This window comes from Cyprinodon variegatus, unplaced genomic scaffold (genome assembly GCF_000732505.1).
Source record: "Cyprinodon variegatus isolate N-32 unplaced genomic scaffold, C_variegatus-1.0 Scaffold1011, whole genome shotgun sequence".
Classification (NCBI taxonomy): domain Eukaryota; kingdom Metazoa; phylum Chordata; class Actinopteri; order Cyprinodontiformes; family Cyprinodontidae; genus Cyprinodon; species Cyprinodon variegatus.
The window spans coordinates 184,702-207,154 of NW_015151464.1; the positions used below are offsets into that span (position 1 = coordinate 184,702).

The 22,453-nt window shown below is 38.2% G+C and overlaps 2 protein-coding genes across 3 annotated transcripts in view; one reads left to right on the forward strand and one right to left on the reverse strand.

Annotated features, from left to right (window-relative positions):
• The first annotated feature begins 5,338 nt into the window (after positions 1–5,338).
• Positions 5,339–11,278, forward strand: tmem221 (transmembrane protein 221). The gene is made up of 3 exons (XM_015399426.1): positions 5,339–5,902; positions 9,094–9,179; positions 10,365–11,278. The coding sequence occupies exons 1-3, from the start codon at positions 5,598–5,600 to the stop codon at positions 10,895–10,897; spliced, it is 924 nt and encodes a 307-aa protein (XP_015254912.1). The 5' UTR covers positions 5,339–5,597; the 3' UTR covers positions 10,898–11,278.
• borcs8 (BLOC-1 related complex subunit 8) overlaps positions 8,709–22,453 on the reverse strand; it is a 15,610-nt gene continuing 1,865 nt past the window's right edge. Inside the window, exons 3-6 of one of the 2 annotated variants that reach the window (XM_015399430.1) lie at positions 19,734–19,798; positions 19,530–19,637; positions 15,092–15,177; positions 8,709–9,687 (exon numbers count right to left, since the gene is read on the reverse strand). In XM_015399430.1, coding sequence (XP_015254916.1) covers positions 15,114–15,177; positions 19,530–19,637; positions 19,734–19,798 — 237 coding nt within the window. In that variant the 3' untranslated portion in view covers positions 8,709–9,687; positions 15,092–15,113. The remainder of the gene's footprint in view (positions 9,688–15,091; positions 15,178–19,529; positions 19,638–19,733; positions 19,799–22,453) is intronic. The other variant, XM_015399431.1, reaches the window with a different exon arrangement.

Here is a 22,453-nt window from a genome sequence, read left to right on the forward strand (position 1 = left end):
AACTTTCATGCGCAAGCTCTTTCTGTATTGGAGACGATTAAATGCATCCTTAAAATAAAATCCCTTAGGTTTAAGTAGAGGGGAGCTTCATTAACAGACATTAGCAGCATGAGTTGGGAAATGCTATATACCCCTTTCCCACTGCCCAAAAAAGCCATTTAAACCTGGGAACAATCGGCTTTTAGTGACAGTGGGAACAGCTCGCTGACGCGTGTCTACGTGGTCACACGACTCGGCAAGTGACCTGTGTTAAAATCAGATTGGGTCTGATCGCCATGCTGTGGGAACACCACAGCTGGGTTGACCTACTAAAATACATGACACCATTGAACGCAAAGTATGGTGATCAACTCACCGCACCAGGCTGTGTGATCTAACAAGCTGAAACAACTCTGTTTACATTTGATAAACATGAAAAACCTCTGGTGAGAGGGATTCAGATGGATAATAGAGCAAAACAATAAAGCTCACTGACTACGCCCTGGCTTCCTTACATGTTGCACTCCATTGTTTACTTTCCTGATTTTGGTCGCAGTGGTGAAAAATACGTTTTAAAAAACACCCTGTTAATGCGCTATTTTCCATAAGAAAGAGGCTTTAGTCTGCTTACTTTGAACACAGTGAATGTCGTCCCCTAACAGCTGACACTCTTAGCTTTTAATCATATCCCTTGTGTCCACTGGGTGGACCGTTAGTTTGCAGATTTCACTATATTGAAATAGCTCATTTACAAGTTTTTGAATAAAGGGAAGAAAAATGTTTAATCTGTTGTTTTAGCAGAACCAGTAGAAAATAAATTGTTAAGTTTAGTCTCCGGATCAATTGTGGAGGACCATTTCAAATTCTCTTGAATTAAAGTATATAGACCACCACCAAAAAAAATACTAATAATACTAAAGCGAAAGGTGGAAGTGTGAAAGTTTCAGCCATCACTTTAGTGACAGATGAGTGTTATAGTTTAGGTTAAAGAAGGAAATAGCAAAGGCTGGGGTTTTTCAAGCACTAGTTGGCCAACGCAAAACAGCAAACAATCCAGATTTTTTTCTGAAAAGATTTAGGAAGTTTGAATGGAAAGAGTAAGAATTGAGGTGTTAGATCATTAAGCCTTCTGTTTGAGTGTATATTGATTATTATACAGATTTGGAGAACATTTAAAAAGCCAGTAACCTGAGTTTACTGCTACATCCAGACATCTGAAACTGTATTCTACAGTTATGCAGTAATATTACACAGATGTTTGTGTGCTGATTATTTTGCACCTTTCAGAGTGGCGTTTTATTGCAGGCCGTCTATGGCAACTAATCATGGTGTCTAATCAGCATGATGATATGGCACACCTGTTAGGTGGGATGGATTATCTCAGCAAAGAAGTGCTCACAATCACAGGTTTAGACTGGTTCATGAGGGAAATAATTACCGGTATATTGTGTATGTGGAAAAACTTTAAGATCTTTGAGTTCATCATAAAAATTGGGAACAAAACAAAAGTGTGAGTTCATATTTGTGTTAGGTGTACACACCCCCAAATTCTGTTTCTCAGAATATTAGAAAAAATGTTTTAAATAGAGATGCAATAGACATTATGCAGTTATAGGGAAGTGTCCAGCAGACTATCACTGAAAAGCCCAAAACGATTATCGCTAAAGAAGATGGTAGCACTGTGATGAAAAGTTTAGTGAAAGGAAAAGAAAAACAATGTACACAGGCAATAGGATAACTTCAGGATTATAATTTATGGTGTTAAGGCTAGCCAACAAAACGGTATTCTGAACACAGGATACATGTGTCTGGTTACTTGTCTTAATTCACTCCTCAGTTAGAAAAAAAAAAGTCAGAAATGTTTCACTTGCACTAATGAAAATTTAGACTCTATTTAAGTTTAGTCCTCTTTTTATATGTCATTTTCCATTTCATTTGTAAGCTATAAAAGGTTAGAGTGAGAGTGGATATAAACCAAATTGCAATTTCAATGGATGTTGTTGGTCCACTTTTATCAAATCCAAAGTCTTTACAGCTGTTTATTGGGAAAAGTGACTTTGCTCTTTTATCTGTTGAGAAGCTTTGTGAAGATACTGATTTCACTTTTCACTAACTAAAACCTACTAAAAGCGGTTTTCATGGCCATAGTGCCACAGTGATCGGACCGGCCTAACCCGAAGCCCTCAGAGAATCAGTGGCTGTTGTCAGGAACAAAATAAGAGGCAGCAATGCAGATGTAATGCAAGATGAAGAACACTGGGAAAACAGCCAGGGCTTCCTTAAGGCCTCAGCAGAGCCACAAGCTGGTCTCCTCCGTGCAACAGACCATGGATGCATTGAACAGAGCAAAAAGTATTAAAGCATTTTGTGTAAAGTACAAAGATGTCTGGCTAATAGTCTTGGATTAAAAAGCTTTGATCAGCAAATAATAAAAAACAAATGGTGGAGAGATATTACACAAAGAAAAGCTTCAGTTTTCCAGTGCAATTACAGAATTCATTAACTAAACTCATTCTGCTTTATGGAGCTGCATCTGTAAACGTCTGTGGACCAGCCTGTGTAGAATGCATTAATACAAGCATGATTCCTTTGCTTAAATAAGCATGCAGACCATAAACATCTGTTGCTAAAAAGAATCAGGTAGCCTGGATATCATTAATAAAAGCCGGCAACTGATCGTTAGTAGTTAGAAAAAGAAAAAAAAAGTCAAAACAAGAAAATGAAAATCAAAACGGAGAGCAGACATGCTGTCAATTAATATATTTAGAGCTATTAAATGAATCAGTGCGAGAGGCACATTATTGTCTATTTCTGGGAAGCACAACAATGTACGGCTCTCCTAAAAATAATATGGTGACAAATTATTAGCAGAGATAATTAGGCTCCATTTCAGTGCCTCACACATGATCAGAAAAACAACAGGGAGACGCATACAACAGCGTTTACTCAGACACTCTTGGCTTGAAACCCCAAGAGGAAAGTCTCAAACTGTACATCTGATGCAATACTTAGCAACATCCCTGCTGACTGCCACAGCCTTTACCTCCAGGATTCAAGTACGTGGGAGCCGTTAGCCTGCAAAGGGATCATGCTAGGTCGCCTCCGAACACAGCAAGCTGATTGGCTGCTGTAGAGGGAAAACCTGTCTTTCCTAAGTGGGATGTTCATAGGAGCTGTATTTTATGTGAATTTCTGTAAAATCGTCATTACTATAGCAGACTATGGGGGGATCGAATCACTACATTATTCACACACCATTTGGAATCAGTGATAAATCAAGTAAGAAGAAGCTGTGCAGAGATAAAGGTGTCTTTGAGAAGTTCACATCTTTTTTTATTTTTTTTTATTTTCCTGAAACTTCTCACTTCTGCTTTCAACAAGATCAGCCACGTCCCTTTTAGAGCATGTGGTGAAGCTGTCGGATTCAGAAATAGCCTACATGGTCAGTGTACATGTGTGAGAGCAATTGTTCACATTGTGCATCTTTATAGCTACAGCCTTATCTACATCTCAACAGAATAAGGGTTACACCTTTACCTTCCCACCAACCCCCAACTTGTAAGAGTACAAATAGGCCTTTGTAACAAAAGTCGCAGGCTTTAAGTGTGTCAAGGTGCTTGTGGTCTAGCAGCAAGTTTACGAACTACATATAAAGTATCATTTTGTATTAAGTGAGATTAAAATGAATGGTAAGTAAATTGCTGCATGGAAGTGAGTGGATTTATTAGCACCAAGAGAAAAATCAAAAAGCACATTTGGCAATATAAGAAGTTTAAAGAGGGTGCTCTGCTGCAAAATCCTCAAGCAGCCTAATGTTCGGCTGACATGGTCCAATGATGACTCAAGAAATTTTAGGAATGTCAAAACGAGTCCTGTGCAGCATTTATTTTTTTTTGCCATGGTTGCTTAGGTGCTTTGTTCTACCCACAATAGATAGTGTAATGTCCTGCTAAAAAGACCAGCATTAATCCTTTAATCTCTTCACCAGGATGGCTGGTCATATTACAGCGTAAGAAGTAGGCTAATCTAAAAGTAGACACGGGCCTTTTATCATGTCCACACAGATGTTTGTGTGCTGATTATTTAGGAGCAAATCTGATAGAACATTATTTACTTTAAATGCCAAGGCTCTGCAGAACCTGTCCTTGAAGCATTTCTTTTTAAGATCTTGAAAAATCTTTTTGTCTGTTTTTGTATGTGCAGTTTATAAAAGCAAGTTAAAAGTATGATTTTAGGTTGTATATTTTTGGCTTGGAGTAATTCATGAAGTTCTTAAAAGACACATGAAGGACAACATGCAAGTCTATTAAATAAAAAGGTTCCTCTGTCTTGATTGGAACTACTTGTTTTGAAGTAAACAAATTCAAATAATTTGATCTTTTATAAAAGGGGGATAGTCTCATAACGATCATTTAAGAAAAAAAAAATCTATTGGGATTAAACCAGACGCCTTTTTCTTATTCTGGTGGCATTGTTTTCATACAGTATGAGAGAAATCAATTCTACAAATTATGCAAAGTTTATAGGAAACACATCAGAAAAGGGAGAAAAGGAACCTCTCTTCCAGAGATGAAATCAAGTGAATTTGTATTTTATTTATTTGTGTTGCCCCTAAAATAGGTATAACCCAGGGGCTCTCATCCCTTTTTCTTATTATTAATAACCTTATAATGGTTGTCATATAATTTGAAGATTAATGAATCTTACACCTTCCAAAATAAACCAGTGGATGAAAGCTTACCTTTGTTTATCACCAGGATTAATTATATCAACAAAAACGCAACAAAACTGACCTAACTACAAAAAATTTTACTTTACACATTTTAAAATATATAACCAAATACTTTAATACTTAATACTTTATTTAGCACTGTTCCCAACAACCTCAACTAGTTGTTAGATTCATGGTGATTTTGCAGTTTCTACCTTAGTCAGTTAAATAACATGCTGCTGTCATTTTCAAATATCCATTACTGTAAAAATGTCCATAGTTGTATATTGGTTATTTGTTCTCCAAGTGCACAGTATTTATATTGTTTATTTTTTTTTATCTCTTCACTATTATGTTAGTCTTATACACTTTTCTAAGGTCCACATTTGTGTGAGCATTTTTTCTATAAATTTTTTATTGCTGTAAACACCAGAATTTTCCCATTGTGGGACAGTAAAGGGATTTTTTTATTCTATTATATTCTACTTCAGTTATTTTAAAACTAACTTTCAGTTTATCAGTGCCACCTTCCAGAAAAGAAACGATTTTTCTTTTTGTTTTATAACATATCTGACATATAATTTGACATTAATTTGTTTTTTTCGGTGTCTGTGGGAGGCGCGCTCCCCCGTGGATCCTCCACGCATGTTTTCCGGCGGTCCAGGAGAAAAACTCCTTTGTTGCGGCGAACTTTTTAATCTGGGGTTTAAATCCCGTCACGGGGCGTCCTGCGGCTTCTTACTGAAATCCAAACCCAGGAGCAAAACGTTTCTACAGCCGGGAACATTTTTCACCCACTGGGATGGCCGCGCGGGGCGTGGGGCCGTGGGGCCGCAGGGACACCTTGGAATCCCTCTAGGCTATCGGGAACTTTTCTTTCTTTCCCGAAGTCAGTTTCTGGATAATCATGGCGCTGAAGTACAGCCAGAGATCCCTGATAGTTGTGTCTTTACTGGGGGTGCTGTCCGCCATCATGACTGTATTATCGGTGATTTTAATCTTCCAGCTGCAGACCCAGCAGGCGGCGGTGAAGGAGTCCGCCTCCGCCGCCTCCTCCTCGGCCATCCCCGCTCAGATGTGGGCCGTCCTGCTGCCGGTCTCCACGGTGCTGTCAGCGCTGTCCCTCACCCTCAACTTGAGCTGCGTGGTGGTGTGTCTCCTCCACAGCTACTTTTCCACGGAGGTCTGCAGAGGGGAGCAGGACACTGAGAGGTACCCGGCCTGCCTGCCTGCTGCTGCAGATCCACAACCAGCAGCGCCTCGGTCCAGATGGGACGCAGATCCAAAACATCAACAAAACCTGATAAGGAGCATTTTAAATGCTTCTAAATTGGAAGACGATCAATCAGTTTCAATCTGAAATAGTTTAGTTTTCTAGATTCTGAAACTATGAAACTGCCAAACTTTAATGCAAGAAAAAACCCAAACAAAAATCTCTTTTAACTTCAGTCATGATTAGATTAAACTAAAATTACTGCATTTGAAGTTTTAAAGATGTAGCTGTAAAAACTGATGTACAACTCGTTTTTAAAAGCAGAAAACGTTTGTATCAGAAGCAAACTTCTCCTCAGTAGATTCTCCAGGCCACTTTAAAAATGTTATAGTTTATTTTCAGGGAATATTTTCTTAATGTTCTCAAGAGTCATGTTTGGAAGATTGTGCTGACCTTTGAGAGGACGTAATGAAGGTTTTCCAAAGGTCATGTTATGAAGGGTGCAGGTAATCTAAAGGGAAAAATTAGGCTTGTTCACACTGCAGGTTTTAAGGCTCATTCAGATTTTTTGTGAAATCCAATTCTTTGGTGTTGCTGTTTCTATTTCCAAATATATGCGACTTATATGTAATCTCCTTTGTGAACTGCATTCATACAATGCAAGTGTCCCGCATGAGCAGGAGAGAACGCAATGACGCCACAACCAATCATGCTCTGTGTTTACTGGAGTAAACATGGATGGTAGTGATGGAGCACATCTAAACAGCTTTCCCAACCTTAAAAACTCAATCATTTCAAGATGTTTAAGATAAAGACTGATCTCTGGATTGATGTTCGGCATGGTTGTTGTTTTTCTTGCCACCTCTGTGTAGCAAGATGCAGAACATTTGTTGGGTATTAATGGTGTATAGGTCAGACGAATGCGACCTGGCCGTTCACACACAGGTCGCTTTGAAAAGCTCAGATTCATATCGGATTCAGGACCACATAGTCAAGCGGCTGGGGTTTCAATAAAAAAAAAAATCAGATCTGTGTTGTTCAGACTGCCATGAAAAGATCAGATACAGGTCGCATATTGGCAAAAGAATCGGATTTGGCTCACCTCAGCCTGCTGTGTGAACATCATCTTAGTTTATGCCAAGAAAAACCTGGAATATTAGCATTGCTTATTGTTTAGGATTTCATTATGTTCATTTAAGATCCTCTAAATAGGAGTTTGTCATAACAAAACATTCTCTGAAGGTCCTTTCAACATTTCCTAATAGTCTTGAGGATAGAGAACCTTTCAGGAATGCCCTCTTAGGTTTGATCAAATGAACGATGTTTAAGGAACCAAGAAACTTTCTCCATCAATATTAAAACTAACCTTTTAGAAACATTCAGGTTCCCTGAAGATCAGAAATCATCAGTTTTAAAGGAACTCATCTTTTTAACCTTTTCTAAAGGTTAAAATGATGAGTTCAAAGTATAATGTTTAGATGTTTTTTAAGGTTTCCTGAATGTTCTCTTACCTTTGAAAGATTTGAAGTAACCTAAGAGAACATTTGATGGTCTTTTCCAGAAGGAAAAGTGCTTTTAGAGGGTTTCCCCAAAAAGTTACCAGATGATATGATCAGGTTAATGCTTGCTAGCAAAACTCGGGCGTTTTGCATCGGTTCATATATGAGCCTTAATCGCTACTTTATAATTAAACAAAAGTTGTAAACATGTTTGGTAACAGTTAATCTAACACACCACTTCTCCATTAAAAACATTTTCTGTTTCGAGCAGAAATTAGCTTAGTCCATGCCTGCCTGGATGACAGTAATAATTCTTTCATATAAAGGAACTTAATTGTTAATTATCAACAGTAAAATGCTGCCATGGAGATGGCAGATCCCTGGAATTCCATACACATTTAGATTTTGAGAAAAAAAATAAAAAGTATTTCCACTCACTGCTTCATATCCTACATTGGTTCCTCTTTTTCTGTTTTAAAAACTGTTGCTATAGATGAAAGGAATAAGCTGTTTGCAAGTGTTTCTCCTAATGCCCACACCATCTTCTTTCGTTTTAATGACACCAACCAACCATAGCCCTGCCCTGGATACTAAATTTAACCATCAGTTTTTTGTGTGATGAAAGCATGGTTTCAGAAGAGGGGTTAGCCTTTTTTTCATAGAGCAAAGTTGGACTGGCTACCCTGCAGTCCAAAATACTGACCTTAGTCTTGTTCACTGTAAAAATCTGAAACCTAAGTAAGTCTTTCTTTCTTAAAATAAACGCATTTCGTCTTAAATTTAGGAGGTGAGATACTTTGCCGACTGAATAAGTAAATTTACATTTAAAATAAATTAAAAAAATTGCACTGTCCAATTTCAAGTGCATATTATGTAATTTTTTTTACTGTAAAAATACTCATTCCACTGCCAAATCATATTATTTACGTATTCAAATTAGGGGCAAATACACCTCACTATAACCCGCTGATATCTACTGAGCTGTCCCCCAACAAAACCTGTAGGGGGAGCTCTACATATAGCCCGTGGAGTACGGACGAGAAAGAATGCTAGCTCCCGTTAGCTTGTTGGCTCGCAGCAGTAAGAGCTTCTACTGAAAGATGGGGCTTCGTCAGCTCTTTATTTCAGCTCTGCAGGAGCCCAGTCTCTACATACGTTCAGCAGCTTTAATGAGGCAAATAAAAGTCAAAATGTGTGAATTCGGGACATTTGTTCTTCGCTGTGTCTGCTGGCATCATGTTCTTGTGCTAAATGAAATTAGCACTTTATCGTTTCATTCACTTTGACTCTTCCTTCTGGCGGTCAGGAAAGATCCACAGAACAGCTGTACCTTCTTATCAGCCTCATGGTTCAAAGCATGGGAAAAAATAGCTGCTTATAATCCGGAAAATATGGTAATTTAAGGAACGTTGACTTATTTCTAGATTGTTTTGCAGTGTTATGCACACAGCGGACGGCAGCTGGCCCTTCCCACAGCGGTTTACTAATTTCACGCCAAAGCCTGGGGCCTCCCTGGTCCAGACTTTGGTGAACAAAAAGGGGATAATAACTAGTATTAAACTAACATATCAAATAAACGAATAATCAGTTTACAAGTGACAACACAAGCTTTTCCATTTTTATTAACCAATGCAACAACTTAAAAAGTGAAGCATTAAACATTGATGCTGAAACCGGATCTCTTTCAACAGAGCTGACTGGTTTCTCCTGGATAGCAGAGCTGTGCGGCATGTGGCTATTGGACTATTCTGTCTGGGGGTGTCTATCTATTTGGCAGGTAAGAATGCACACACACACACACACAAAAAAAAAAAAAAGAGATAACAGTTTGGTTACCAGTTATGGTTAAATCTATTCCAAAATGTGACCAATTACATTTTTCTTAAATAACCCATAAAAAAAGTTGTAAACAAAAAACAATGCTATTAAAGTGGATTTTCAGCAGCAGAGGCAAACCAGCGCTGCAGCTTTCCTCTAATCCAGCCGTCCAGTTTGAGAGAACAATGCATCCTTTGAGCAGCCATGACTAAAGAGTTTCTAATGCTGAACCTGGCAGTGCTGGTGTACTCTGCTCCACAGAGTGGCTGTTATTTTAGCAGATGGGTGGTGGTGGAGAGATCATTTCACTATCATGGCTGGTTGTCTCCTGGTGAGCCCACCTCTGTCGCAGTCAAATGGTAGACCTGCAGGGAAAATGTCAAGGCCAACTCCTGAAGTCGCATCACATGCCAGAGCTGTGCCTTTCCCCTCCTTCCTTCATCATCCCTGGGTCCATTGTCCTTTTCCTGCAGGCAAACAGATATCGATGAGAAAAGTATCTCTCAGTTTGAGTTCAGTTTACATTTAATTAGCCTTTTAACGTCTTCATATGTTCCATTTACACTAGCTCTCTGAAACTGATCCATGCTGAGTTTGGACCGAGCTTGGTTCTTATGACATCATGCTAGCATGATTCATCCCCTCCTATCGGCAATCCAAGATACCACAGCTCTCAAGGCGGGAATTTCGCAAACATATATGGCAGCGTCCATAAGGTTCAGGAACTTATGTTTGTTTATATTAGTTATATTTGGTCGTTCGCAAAATGTCAGGCGAAGAAGGCATCCCTCATCATCAATGGTATCTTCTTTTGATGCCATTTATTGTTAATAAACTGAGAAGAAGTTCATGTTGTGAACAAAAGAAGAGATTTGTGAATTGCCAAGCTGGACATGCAGGAACATCTTTAAACTGAATGAGCTGACTGAACTAGTACAAGATTAAGCATGGTTCGATACAGTCTGGCACGGTCCAGTTCAGTTGCATTCCAATTATGCTCAAAAGTTATCTCGGTTACTGTGCTCACACTGTTCTCGGCACGGTTAGTGTAAATTGTGTAATAGCTTGTTGGTTGTGTGTAAAGGTATTCTCTGCACAGGAACATCTACTTGTTTCCCAAACTTCTCCCTTTTCTTTTTGGCAGCCATGTCCATCTTCATGCTCCTGATATTCGAGATGGAAACGGGTATTGCCAGCGCCTGCGTACTCTCGTCTGGGATTCTAATCCTGCTGGTAGCAGTGATACACTCCCTGGTCAAAGCTTCCCATAGCACTAAACACTATAAGAGAGACCTAGCCGACACCCTGTATCAAAACGACCACAGCACCACACACGCTTCGAGAGCCTGTGAGCTAAGAATTGGAGTCGACAAGCCACGAATTCACCGCAGCCAGTCTCATATCCAGCATCCTATCTCTTACCCGCCGTGTGGCAATATCAGGCAGCGTGAACATTATCAGCAGCAGTACTCCCCCACTGAAGGCACGCAGAGCCATTCCAGTGATAAAGATGGATACATCGGAGGTGGGAGCTGCCCTCGAATCCATCGGACCTTGTCTACTGAATCTGGCTTACTACAGGCGCAGGTGAGACCCTGGAATGGGGTCAACAATGAGATGAGGAGCGTTTTAGCTCGAAAATCTGGGATTTCAGCAAAAGACTCAACCCTTGTGTGAGCAACTGTCTGTGTGTGTGTATTTGTTATTTGTTAACTTATGTCAAAGTTAACAAATATAGTTAACTTTGACATAAAGTTCCAGTTTGTATGATACAAGCATCCACTGGATTCTACGATATACCCTTAATGAAAAACACCCTGGTTTTATACTAGAGTATATTTGAAACCACAAGATGTATTAAATGATCAATTAGCTTTTATCAAAAAAGAGAAAACCATTAAAAACAACAACACTTAATTACATTTATAGGAGTTATAAATATCAATGGTCCAAACATTTGACCCCACATGATCTCGGAGTCAACAAGCAAGGGGGTCCTGTGCTACGTTTACACCTAACATGCAGCAGAAACAGCTGCGTTACATACAAAGTCTACGGTTGACGCGCATCAATGCGCATCATAAGGTCCTGCAGCACATATCTAGCAGCAGGAGCAGTGCATCATGACGCATCTGAGCAGTAGATTCAGCATCTCATGATCTTCGGAGAATCTGAGGCATGTGGTGCGCTTCACAAGCGGCAGATGCTGGAGTTGGAAAATGTACCTTTTGCTGCTCGATGCACTGCATCAACCAATCAGAGAAGCTGATCTGGGAGCTGGCAGGGAGACAGACACAGAACTGCTGATGCAGAGCGGCATGATCACTCCAATGAAACTGTTTATTAAAGCCTAAATTAACTAACAACTACTGGAAAAATATGTTCGCTCTTATATTTCTGATGCCTGCAGTTTGTTCCAAATACCTGAAAAACCCTAACATCTACTTCCAGCCGCCAGGAACAGTAGGGGAAAAACCCCAAGAGGCAACTGGTTCTGATGCAGCTACAGCTCGTGATTCCAAGTGACAGTGCACCGCCGGTATGTGGGGGTCTGAGCGGCTCCGACAGCAAAATAATATTTAAAAGCAGGATCATAAATAATCTTGATGAACTGACTACACAGACAATGTTTTGAGGTGGACTTTCTAGAATAAAAAACATAATAAAACTACTTTTGACCCACTGATCACAGCAAATATAGCAAAGCCGCTCTCTGCCATTGAACACAGGAGCAGCAGAAGCATCTGATGCAACTGGACACACGTTACTGGACGCACTGCAGGAGCATTTAAGATGCTCTTGAGGCATGTCTAACCTTAATGTGGACAAGCATCAAAATGAAGGAACAGGTGCTATTTTGCTGCTCAAAGCATGTGTGGTGTGAACGTAGCATTAAGGTCTTAAGGAATCAAACTAAACAATAAAAATGAAACAATTGTAAAGAAATACAGTGAATTAGAGGTGATTAAAAAGATACACGAGAAATAAATAAAAGGAATTTGTCTGAAATGATGAAACCTATGCCAGATGAACTTTAGACCAACAGCTCTAAAGTGGCTCACCCAGAGTCATAAGTGGATTCTAATGGAAAATCAGTGGGGAGAGCTAAAGATTAGGGTGGTGGCAGTGAGGCCTTCCAAGCTGAAAGACTTAGGTCTGCCAAGGGAAAATTTTTAAATTTGGAAACATAAAAAATGCTGATCAGCAGCTATAGCAGGGCTTTACAGATTTTCACTAACATTCAATTGGAGCAGTCTCTAATTAAAATAGTCAAGAAATAAACCTTTTTTTTTTTTTATAATTCTTTAATATTTTTCATTATCTTTTGAGTGATCCACAATCTCATTACCCATTAAAAAAAATATATGATTGAGTGAAAAATAATGCTGAATCCAAGTCCACCAAGGATATGTAGAAATTAGGGCTCAGCTATTTAGAAAATCATGATTCCTCACTTATTGGTCAGAAACTATATTCTAGAAACTACTGAACTATGATCTACCATATATAGGTATATGAATAATGATTGCTCAAAAAATCTGTAGAAATCGTATGTTGAATTTAGTAGTTGTCTAAAACATGATTTTAATTGGGCAGCATTTGTCATTTTTCTTCTCTTCTGAGTTTTATTAATGAATAAGGAGCTAATAATTCGTCCTGTTTCATGCTTGGTTAGCCCGCCTGCAGTAGACATCCTCACTGATATGTTGCTAGTCAGATGATAACTGTAGTTCTACTAACAGGGGGTAGCATTGGTGGCACTACATTTATATTCAAACCATAGCTGGATATGTTTATTTTTTTTTTTTCAAACACATATTTCATGGAAATATTTCCAAAGAGCTTCTTCTTTCTCTAACTGGGCATACACTGTACGAGTTTTTCCCCTTTCCGGACCGATTATCATGTGTTGTGAGAATTTTTTGGATCGTGCCGAATTCAGCCTCATTGTGCGTCCTGCTTCGTCTAGTATACTGGGAAGATCAGCCTCTCACGACCAACTCACCATCAGGAATCGTAAGGTCAGGAGAAAAATCAAACATATTTGGAATTCAGTCGGTCACTGTAAGGTGTTCGGGGGCAAATCCTGCAATTGAAGAAGGGCTAAGAGCATCTACAAGCTGATTTACCAGAACCTCTCGCACTGCCCATGTGCAAACAAGGGAGTTCTCCTTCTTCCAGATTGATGAGTCAGACCAACGCCATCTCTTGGCGGCAAGTCTGACATCTGGTTTTTGGACGTGCAGTGTGAGCAGTAAAGCTTGGTTTATTCTTGCCATGTCGTACCTACGAATTCTTCTAATATAGTGCGCCAACCACGTTCCAATGGGAGGAAATGAAGTTGTTCTCAATGAAAAAGTTGGCCTTTACTGACATCAAATGGTGCAAAAGGTTATAGTTGAAGAGTGCAATTAAATGCAGTGTTGTTACTGTTCATTCAATGACTGAAAATGGCATACAGGAGTGAGTTTATTGGCCAAGCTTGTAGTACAAACAAGGATTTTAGTTTCTGTTTCCATCACATACAAAATAAAGCCTAAATTAACTACCCATAGTGTACAGTGCATTCAGCCTTAATTAAGTGAAAGGTTATTTTAGACATCCATCCATCCATTATATGACAGGCGTGTCCCAATTGGCGTTGCGAGGGGTGCTGGTGCCTATCTCCAGCAGTTAATGGGCAAGAGGCGGGGTACACCGTGGACAGGTCGCCAGTCCATCGCAGGGCAACACAGAGACACATAGGACAAACAACCATTCATGCACACACTCACACCTAAGGATAATTTAGAGAAGCCAATTAACCTAACAGTCATGTTTTTTGACTGTGGGAGGAAGCCGGAGTACCCGGAGAGAACCCACGCATGCTCAGGGAGAACATGCAAACTCTATGCAGAAAGACCCTGGGCCAGGAATGGAACCCAGAACCTTCTTGCAAGGCAGCAGTGCTACCCACTGAGCAGCCCGTTATTTTATACATGTCAATAAAAGAGAGGTCCGTATGGGCTTCGCAGGAAGGGGGCTGGTTTCCCCATCATCACATCTCTGTGTGCAGCAGATAAACCTACCGTTTTATTCCACCATATATTTCTGTGTAACACACCTAATCTTAAAAAATCACTACTTTTTAAAGAAACAATACTCTGTTCGGCCATTTTGGAAGTTGGGCCTCAACTGTTTCTTCTCATTTCTGTGGTTTTTTTCGGTACTGCACCTAAATCCGCATCAACTATAAAAGGGTACAGGGCTTCTATGGGCTCGAGCACGGCACGCACAGACCGGCGCGATAACCCAATGTACGATTATATTTCAAACTTTAGATCGCATCAAAGCATCGGGCTGTACAGTTTAACAACATCCATCGTGAGCTGTAAACTTTCAAACCCTGAAGTTTTGTTGTACAGTTTGAACTGTAGCTGCGTGCAAAGATCGAAAACATTGTAAAGTGTATGTCCAGCCTTAAGTTAAAAGAATTGTTTGGGAAATGTTAATTCAGCTATTTGAGCAACAGTCCACAGTAACAGACATCAAATGAAATTAATGCAAAGACGGAAAATGTTTGCAGTTTAAAAAAATGTAAAACCTTGATGTTACCGATCAGTCTATTCTTAAAATTATCTTTCACTAACTTGATATAAATAATATGCATAACCAAGTATTTTACTGTATAAAATGTCTTTTTATTAGAAATGTGCAAATGTATGTTTTTGTGTTCAAAATGACTCCATACAGATCTTAAATAAACTCTAAAAAAAACAGCTTTTTACTTAAAATATAATCATTTCTAAATTAAATAACAGTTATAAAACTGTGTGATCTAGTAATGACACTTTATTGTGAAATCACACCGTGTCTAGAGGAGCTACTGACCTTGGACACATCTGTCAAATGTTCATGAGGAAGCAGATGATGGAGCAGGTAGAGAGGGACCAGGAGATGGAGTCACATCAATTGGTCTGCATGCAGGTGTTAATGGGAAAAAATAACAATGAAATAAACAAGAACACAAACAAAAGAAAACTAAAACTTAAACTTATCCCAATAAGAAGTAAATAAAAAGGCAAATGAATATGAGGTAAAAATGAAAAAAAAAAAAGAACAAAGACCAATAAGTGAGTGAGGGTAGACGGACAAATAAGGTCATGTGATTAAACTTGAGTGGTCAAATCCCAAAACTCAATGTTTATTAATTAAATGAAAGAAAATGTGTTTTCTGTCTGAGGAGGCAGACCTCTAATTTTAACCCTTTGCTTTCTACATCACTCTGAGGAAGTTCCAATCGTCTTTACTTTAAGCTCTGAGATGTTTGCATGTTCAGGGTCTAGTTCTGCTCAAACTGTGTTTATTTATTTAATCAAACTTCCTTTGAGACACATTCAGATATATGGTGGATTCTATGATGGTGAGCTAATAAGGTCCTGCCGCAGCAAATCATTCCCAAACCTACTAATTCTGCCTCCTTGACTGGAACAGTGGCGGTTCTAGGTGATTTTAACTGGGGTGGCCAAGGGTTTTCCAGAGGTGGCAACATTAGCAAGATACCTGACCAGTGGTAGTTCAAGAACACTTTCAAGGCAGGAGCCACTGTACACCAAGGGGTGGCTGAGAACTATACTGTTTAAAACAAACCGACAGGAAAAAGAACGCGCACAACATCTATATTTTCCCAATAAATCTGTGACAACAGACCAGATTTTCCCTTCTGATAAAGCTATGCACATATTTATATATTAGTGCCATTTGAATTAAGTCATGGTTCTACATATTAAAAGCCTTAAATGGATGGAGCAATGTTTTTAATCTTTAGAGAAGAGTCCTATGTAACTGCAGGGACAACCAGTCCCCTATAAAACCTAAAAACTAATTCATAAAAGAGCAAACATTCTGTATTGGTCCTCTTTATTTGTAGCATATTCTTGTAAATTTTTATTTTTTGCAGAATTTTTATATTTAGTTTTTGGTTAAAATTAAAAAGAGCATTAAAATGTCTCTTTCAAAGTAAGGTATCACTACTGCCTCCATTAGGTTTAGCGGAGAATTGCTTGTTCCAGGGGTACTGAATTCAATCCTGGGGGAACCAGAAATCAGCTGGTAGGGGTGTGCATGCCCCCCCCTGGCCACCCTTCTAGATCTGCCCCTGGACTGGAAGTGTATCGGTATAAAGGAAGTCTAAGTCTAAGTAAACCGATATTGGGTAATACCATAGCTGTCCCCTATTCTTCAGTCACATTAGCTAAGGTGTTTAAAGAAAATTCTTAAATGAGTCCAGCGAAGTTCATTGCATATCTCCCATTGGAATGATGACTCAGATTCGCATTTAACCGCATGGCTCTGTTGGCCAAGGGGACCCCCTCATTCTAAAAGCATTCTAACAGAGTAAATGAATCTGCCTGGCCAGGATAGCCAATAAACGCAATAAATATAATTGCAAATTAGTCAGATGTGATGATTCACCTGGTGTGAACATTTGCACGTGGCCATAAACAGCCGTGTAAAACTGTGCTTAAACATGCAAGGAATGGCAGCCTTGGCACTGCTGGAGAACATGGCCACTGATGAATATTGAGGGGACCCTACTGACCTGCTGATACATGATGATGCACGGATCATTTTCTGGTTCAGATTAGGGCTACAACTAACATTTATTTTGCAAAATTAGCAAATCTGTCGATCATTTTTTTGATGATTCGATTAATAATCAGATAGCCACTGAATCCTTAAAATTCTAACTTTTTCACTTGAGGCGTTCTGGATAGATCAGATCTTTCTTTTATCTTGAATGCTAAATATTTACATAAATTGTTTTTTTTTTCGTTTTTTTTTCCAATTTTGGTATAATCCCTGCTCTAAGTGGGTCGCTCCTTCGGCTAGTGGCATATTTTAGAATCTATGTTCTCACGTTAACGATTAATCTATTACTAAATTAGTTGATGATTATTTCAATAATCATTAAATAACAATTTTATAAATATACATGCAATTTGGTTTTTAGTGTGCACAATAAGTGGGCGTATGATGGGAGATCTGCAAAGATTGCTGGGCAAATGTTAAGAAGTGCAATCTGGTTTGGTTCTGCCTCAATAAAAGGAGCAGATTTTCAGTTGTCCTGGCAGAGAGTGGTGGTAAAAGAAAGACGAGGTTCTAAGCCATGTAACTGGAGGTAATGATGATAAAATATGCTTTAAAATATCATATATCTAATGCTAAACGACAGTTATTGAGCACAACCAAGTTCTATGAACAAAAGTGTAATGGTGTAAATATACAAAATAATATATAAATAAATGAAATAAAAAACATGAGGTTTTCTTCACTCTTTTCTGCATGAGGCTCCTGGACATGTTAGCAGTAACAATTGTTTTTTTCAGTGAAGTGGCTGATTTTAAGTTTAAAAGTCTCAAATTCTGACTTTAGAAGTCAGTTTGAAAACTGCAATGTATCAAAGAGAATATTTTAAACATCTAGTTTCACTTTTTATAATATTTCAGTAGATTCATCAAACTAATGACCAAATGTGATGGATTTTCTTAAACATTATGGCTTTTACTGCACTGACGAGGAACCATAAGTGTTTTTATTATGTATCTATTATTTGAGATCTCAATTGGTCATTTTCTTTCAAAGTATGTTACCTTTGAATTTGAAGCCTTGGCATTTTTTGCCTGATATGTTCAAAAACGCTGGCAAAATGAACTAATAGGAGGGGAAGACTCACCATGAAATGAGGGGGTTAATGTGGGCGAGATGATTCTTTGTCAAATGATGTTTGAAAATCTGAGGTCTAAGTTCAGTGATATGAAACACTGCGTGCATGTACAGATTTTTACTTAATATTGTTCAAGAGTTTCCTCAAGTTTCATTAAAAAGTGTGAAGTGATTAAGGATCCCCTAATGTTATATGTTCATGTATTGCTGCTGTTTTGATTTGAAATATTGATGAATCGATAAAGCTAAAGTCAACCCAAACAGAAGGCTGTTTATTTAGAAACGTGGGTCATATATGGCAGCTGTTTGATACTGTGCCCTGATTACATCTAAGGAGGCGAGAAGACACTAACAGTGATACTTCTCTCTGCTGATTGGAAAAACAATGTGACAACAAAAAGAAAGAAAAAGTTTAGAGTGTCAAACTTGAGCCCTTGAAAGCTGGTATCCTTCAACTTTTCTAGATGATCCTGATCCAGCACACCTGAATGAAATGGCTTAATTACCTCCCTAGGATGCAGTCAAGCTCTGGAAAGTTATGCTGACATTTGAAGCAGGTGTGTTGAAGCAAAGAAACATCTAAGGTGCAGGAAACCAAACAATCTGGGACTGGAGTTTGAGAGCTCTGGTCTAGAGGCTTGAACCAAGCATTGGGTTATTAATCTGCTCTCAGTGGAACTACTGAAGCAGTCTTTAATTAATTGTCTTTCATTTCAGACGGAACTGTTCTGATACTGGTATTATATCAAACTACACTTCCAATATTAAACACTGTTAGGCACCATTTCCCTTTTTCCTCTGAGCACGGAGCAGCCAGCTTGTACTCACAATGAATCCTGAGATACCCAAGGCTACGTAGGATACATTGGACCCGCCCTTTAAAACTGTCATTTTTGACAGTTAATAATAAAAGTATGTGAATAGTTCCGTCTGAAATTAATGAAAATAGTTGTAATAAATGGTTATTTAGTCAGATATGTGCCAAATAATGTTTGGTTTATTGTAAGGTTTTATCTGTCCCTGTGTAAATGGGTTTGTCTGACATTTAAGCTCAAATTCCAATATCTCTACAGTGAGGGGACTATAAATCTGATATCTGTGATGACTTTACTGCTGCTGAAGCTCCTCGAAATTGTTATTATTATAAGGCTCCATTTGTTGGTCACATAATGAGGAGTCTTCCAATCCAAACAGGCCTCGCTATGAAGAAATCGGCCGACGACTCTGGCCTTTAGAGGACACAGCCGCTGAATATTCTTCAGCCAGACCTACTTCAAGTGCTCAACTTCTGAGTAACCGTCAGAGTCTCACATTGTGGAGAATTTTATACTCTTTTCTTGAAACGATATACCAAACAGGAGGAATTAGTAATAATTTAACTTTGGCTCAGTTAAATATTTTAGTTCATAAACCTAGAAAATAAAAATCCCTACCGGTACTTCTTTTCTTTGCACATGAAAAATCTCCACAGCCCCCTTCATACGCTTTAATTATTTTTTTACTAACATACTTTGATCAAATTCATACCTGGATTCTGAAATTGACTTTCTATGATTCTAGAAATCTAAAGGCAGATGCACTCAGACTTAGAAAATGCTTGTACCTGCGGCCCTGAAGGTTACTAATCTGTTCCTTCATGGTGATGGTTTGTCGAAGAAGGCTGTCAATGTTTTTGAAATACACACTGCTGTTTGTCATGCTTTTCACGGCACTGCAAAAACAACAAAGACAACACAATTAGCTTTTAATGATAAAAGCATTTGGAGTTCTGCTTGAATAATTAAAGTCACATCATGAATCTGCTCACCTGCATGCATACTCTACAGTGTAGATGGCTCCCTGACTTTGTTCTTCCCAGCTCTGCATATCCGTCTGTACCAGAAAGGTAAGAAAGATCAAACCATTAAATACTGCAGACATTGAGTTTAACAGCATTCTAAAACTAAAAGTTCAGTTCATTTAATGGAAAGGTGCCTTTCTGCATGTTTCTTTAAAAAAGGTTTTTTGAAATTGTCTTTGTTTCCTTGAAATCAGATATGATTCATTACATTTTGAGCTCACTCTATTTTTGAGCACCGTGTATTAGAATGAGACAGTGAAATAAAAATGGGTAATAAAAAAAAGGAACTCTGAAATACCATCAATCCTTAAGAGGCATTTTATACAATTTTTAACTTTTATAAATGTACATATTCCTACAATCTTGTTGCCAGTGTGAAAATGAACCCAAGGATGGCGACATTCAAATAAAAACACACTGAAGCAATAATCTGCTTGATGCCTATTTGCCAAATTTGATGCTAGCTTTTTACAGCTTATAAAGTTTTGTGAAAAATACTACAAATAAGGCTCTTAACAGGATTTGGTTGTGTGGCATGGCTGTATGGCGGGTGAATCACACATGTTTAAAATTACAAGTAATACCCCTTTAAGAAGAGATTTAAGATGGTCCGCTAGATTAAGGCACATACTGTCTTTAAATAACAGACCTTGTTGGGCCTGAATGCAAGGAAGGGGCTGTAATTACACCTATTGACATGCATAGCGGCTCTAAGATCACAAAAAAGGGGTTAAAAGACTTGAGGGAGCCTCTCTTCAAGCCACACAGGAGCTTTGCTATATATGAAGCTACCTATCTGCTTCATAGCTAGCAAGCTAGGCCTGCATCTGTTGCTTCATGGTCTGACTTTTCTTTGCCAATGACAGCATGATCTAAACTGACCTAACAGTTGGATTGGTCCCCTGCCAACTGCTGATATTGAAGCCCTATTAATCATGATGATTATTGATCTATAATATTTTCTCTTGACAGCTTTTCATGCTGGAATTAATAAATGGCGGGTGAAAGCTATTAAAATGCAAGCAAAAGTCGTCGCCGCAGGTTCATCATGTCCTGCAAGTCAGTGACTGGATCATGCAATTAGCTGGTTTTCCTTGATAGAAATGTTTAACTAACTTGACTGAAATAATTAATCAGATTAATCGTGATTGATCAATTATTGAACTAATTGTCAACTAATTTAGTAATTGATTAATTGTTAAATGGAGTATAGAGACTGTAAAACATCCCTTTACCTGAAGGAGCAACCCACTTAGAGCAGTAATTATACCAAAATTGTTAAAAAGAAAATATATAAACATTTTGCATTTAAGATAAAAAAATGTTTTTGTCTGTCAATATGCTCTATCCAGAACTGGTCAAGTGGAAAAGTTTTATTTTCACTAAAGAAATCTGTGAAGCTGCCTTGTTGGTCAGCTGACAAACTGTTGCATCTGTCAAGGACATTGACCCTGGGAACAGTACTCAATGGACTTACTTTGCACAATGACTGATGTTCAGATATGATACATGAATCTCTCATCCTTTTCGCCTGTTCAACCTGTCTGCAAGACATCATGTTATCTGTTCTTGCTATGTGCGGGGGTTTTATGGAGTCTTAAACTGTATAATGCTATGGATAAAATATGAAATATGATTATTTTCCCTTCTCTGACCTATTGGGATCCCTTTCTTTCATTTTTCTTCCTAAAAAAGGCAGCACATTTTATGGCAGCACGGCCTATGAAACTGTGCCTCTCCCCAACTTTAGGAACCCTTAGCTATTCGATTATGAATTGCAAAAATAATCAACAGATTAATCAGTTTGCAAAATAATTGTTGCAGGCCTTTACCTGAATGTAATGTCTCTGTAAAGTGCCTGGAGATGACATGTGTTGTCAAATGACACTATATGAATAAACTGAATTGAATCGAATCAAGATTAATTATTTTATTATTTTTCTTTTATGTTCATTATTTTTTAGTATGTTTGCATTAGTTAGGACAAAACAGTCGAATGTAAAAGTGAACTATTGTATTAATTACATCTAAGCATAGATGGAGATAGAGGACTATGCTTAGGTTTTTACAACTGTGATCTGCCTTCTCTAAAATTTAGTGCTAAGGTTAAGAATACACTGATATTTACAGGAATTTTGGTGAATTACTATTCATTGTCAATAGCTATTACATTACGATTATCTAAAATTACTATTGGCTGAACAAAACCAAGTCTATAATAATGAGTCTATAACATCCAACCACTACGGGTAAATTCAGTTCATGATTACGGTACTGATTGTTAATCCAAAATGGGAATTATAACTATAATATTTTAGAAGCCCAATAACGATAATCTCTCATATCTTTAATTATAAATCATGATTTTTAACAATAATGTTTCTTCAAAAATATTAAGACATACAATCAAAACTGCATAAAAACCTTTAAATTTTTCCTGATCTTATTTATACATTTTTGTTAATACAAAACAAAATAATTTCTTAAAGCTACAGTGTGTAATAATTACAGGGATATACAGTCAGAAATTTAATATATTATACATAACTATGTTATTTTATCATCATCTACGAGCTCAGCCTCTTAAAGCTGAAGTCTGTAAGTTTTTAAAAAGTCACTTTTTTGTCATAGTGGCTAGAACTGTCCCTATGCCCAGACAGCAGTACATGTGATATGTACCCTGTGAA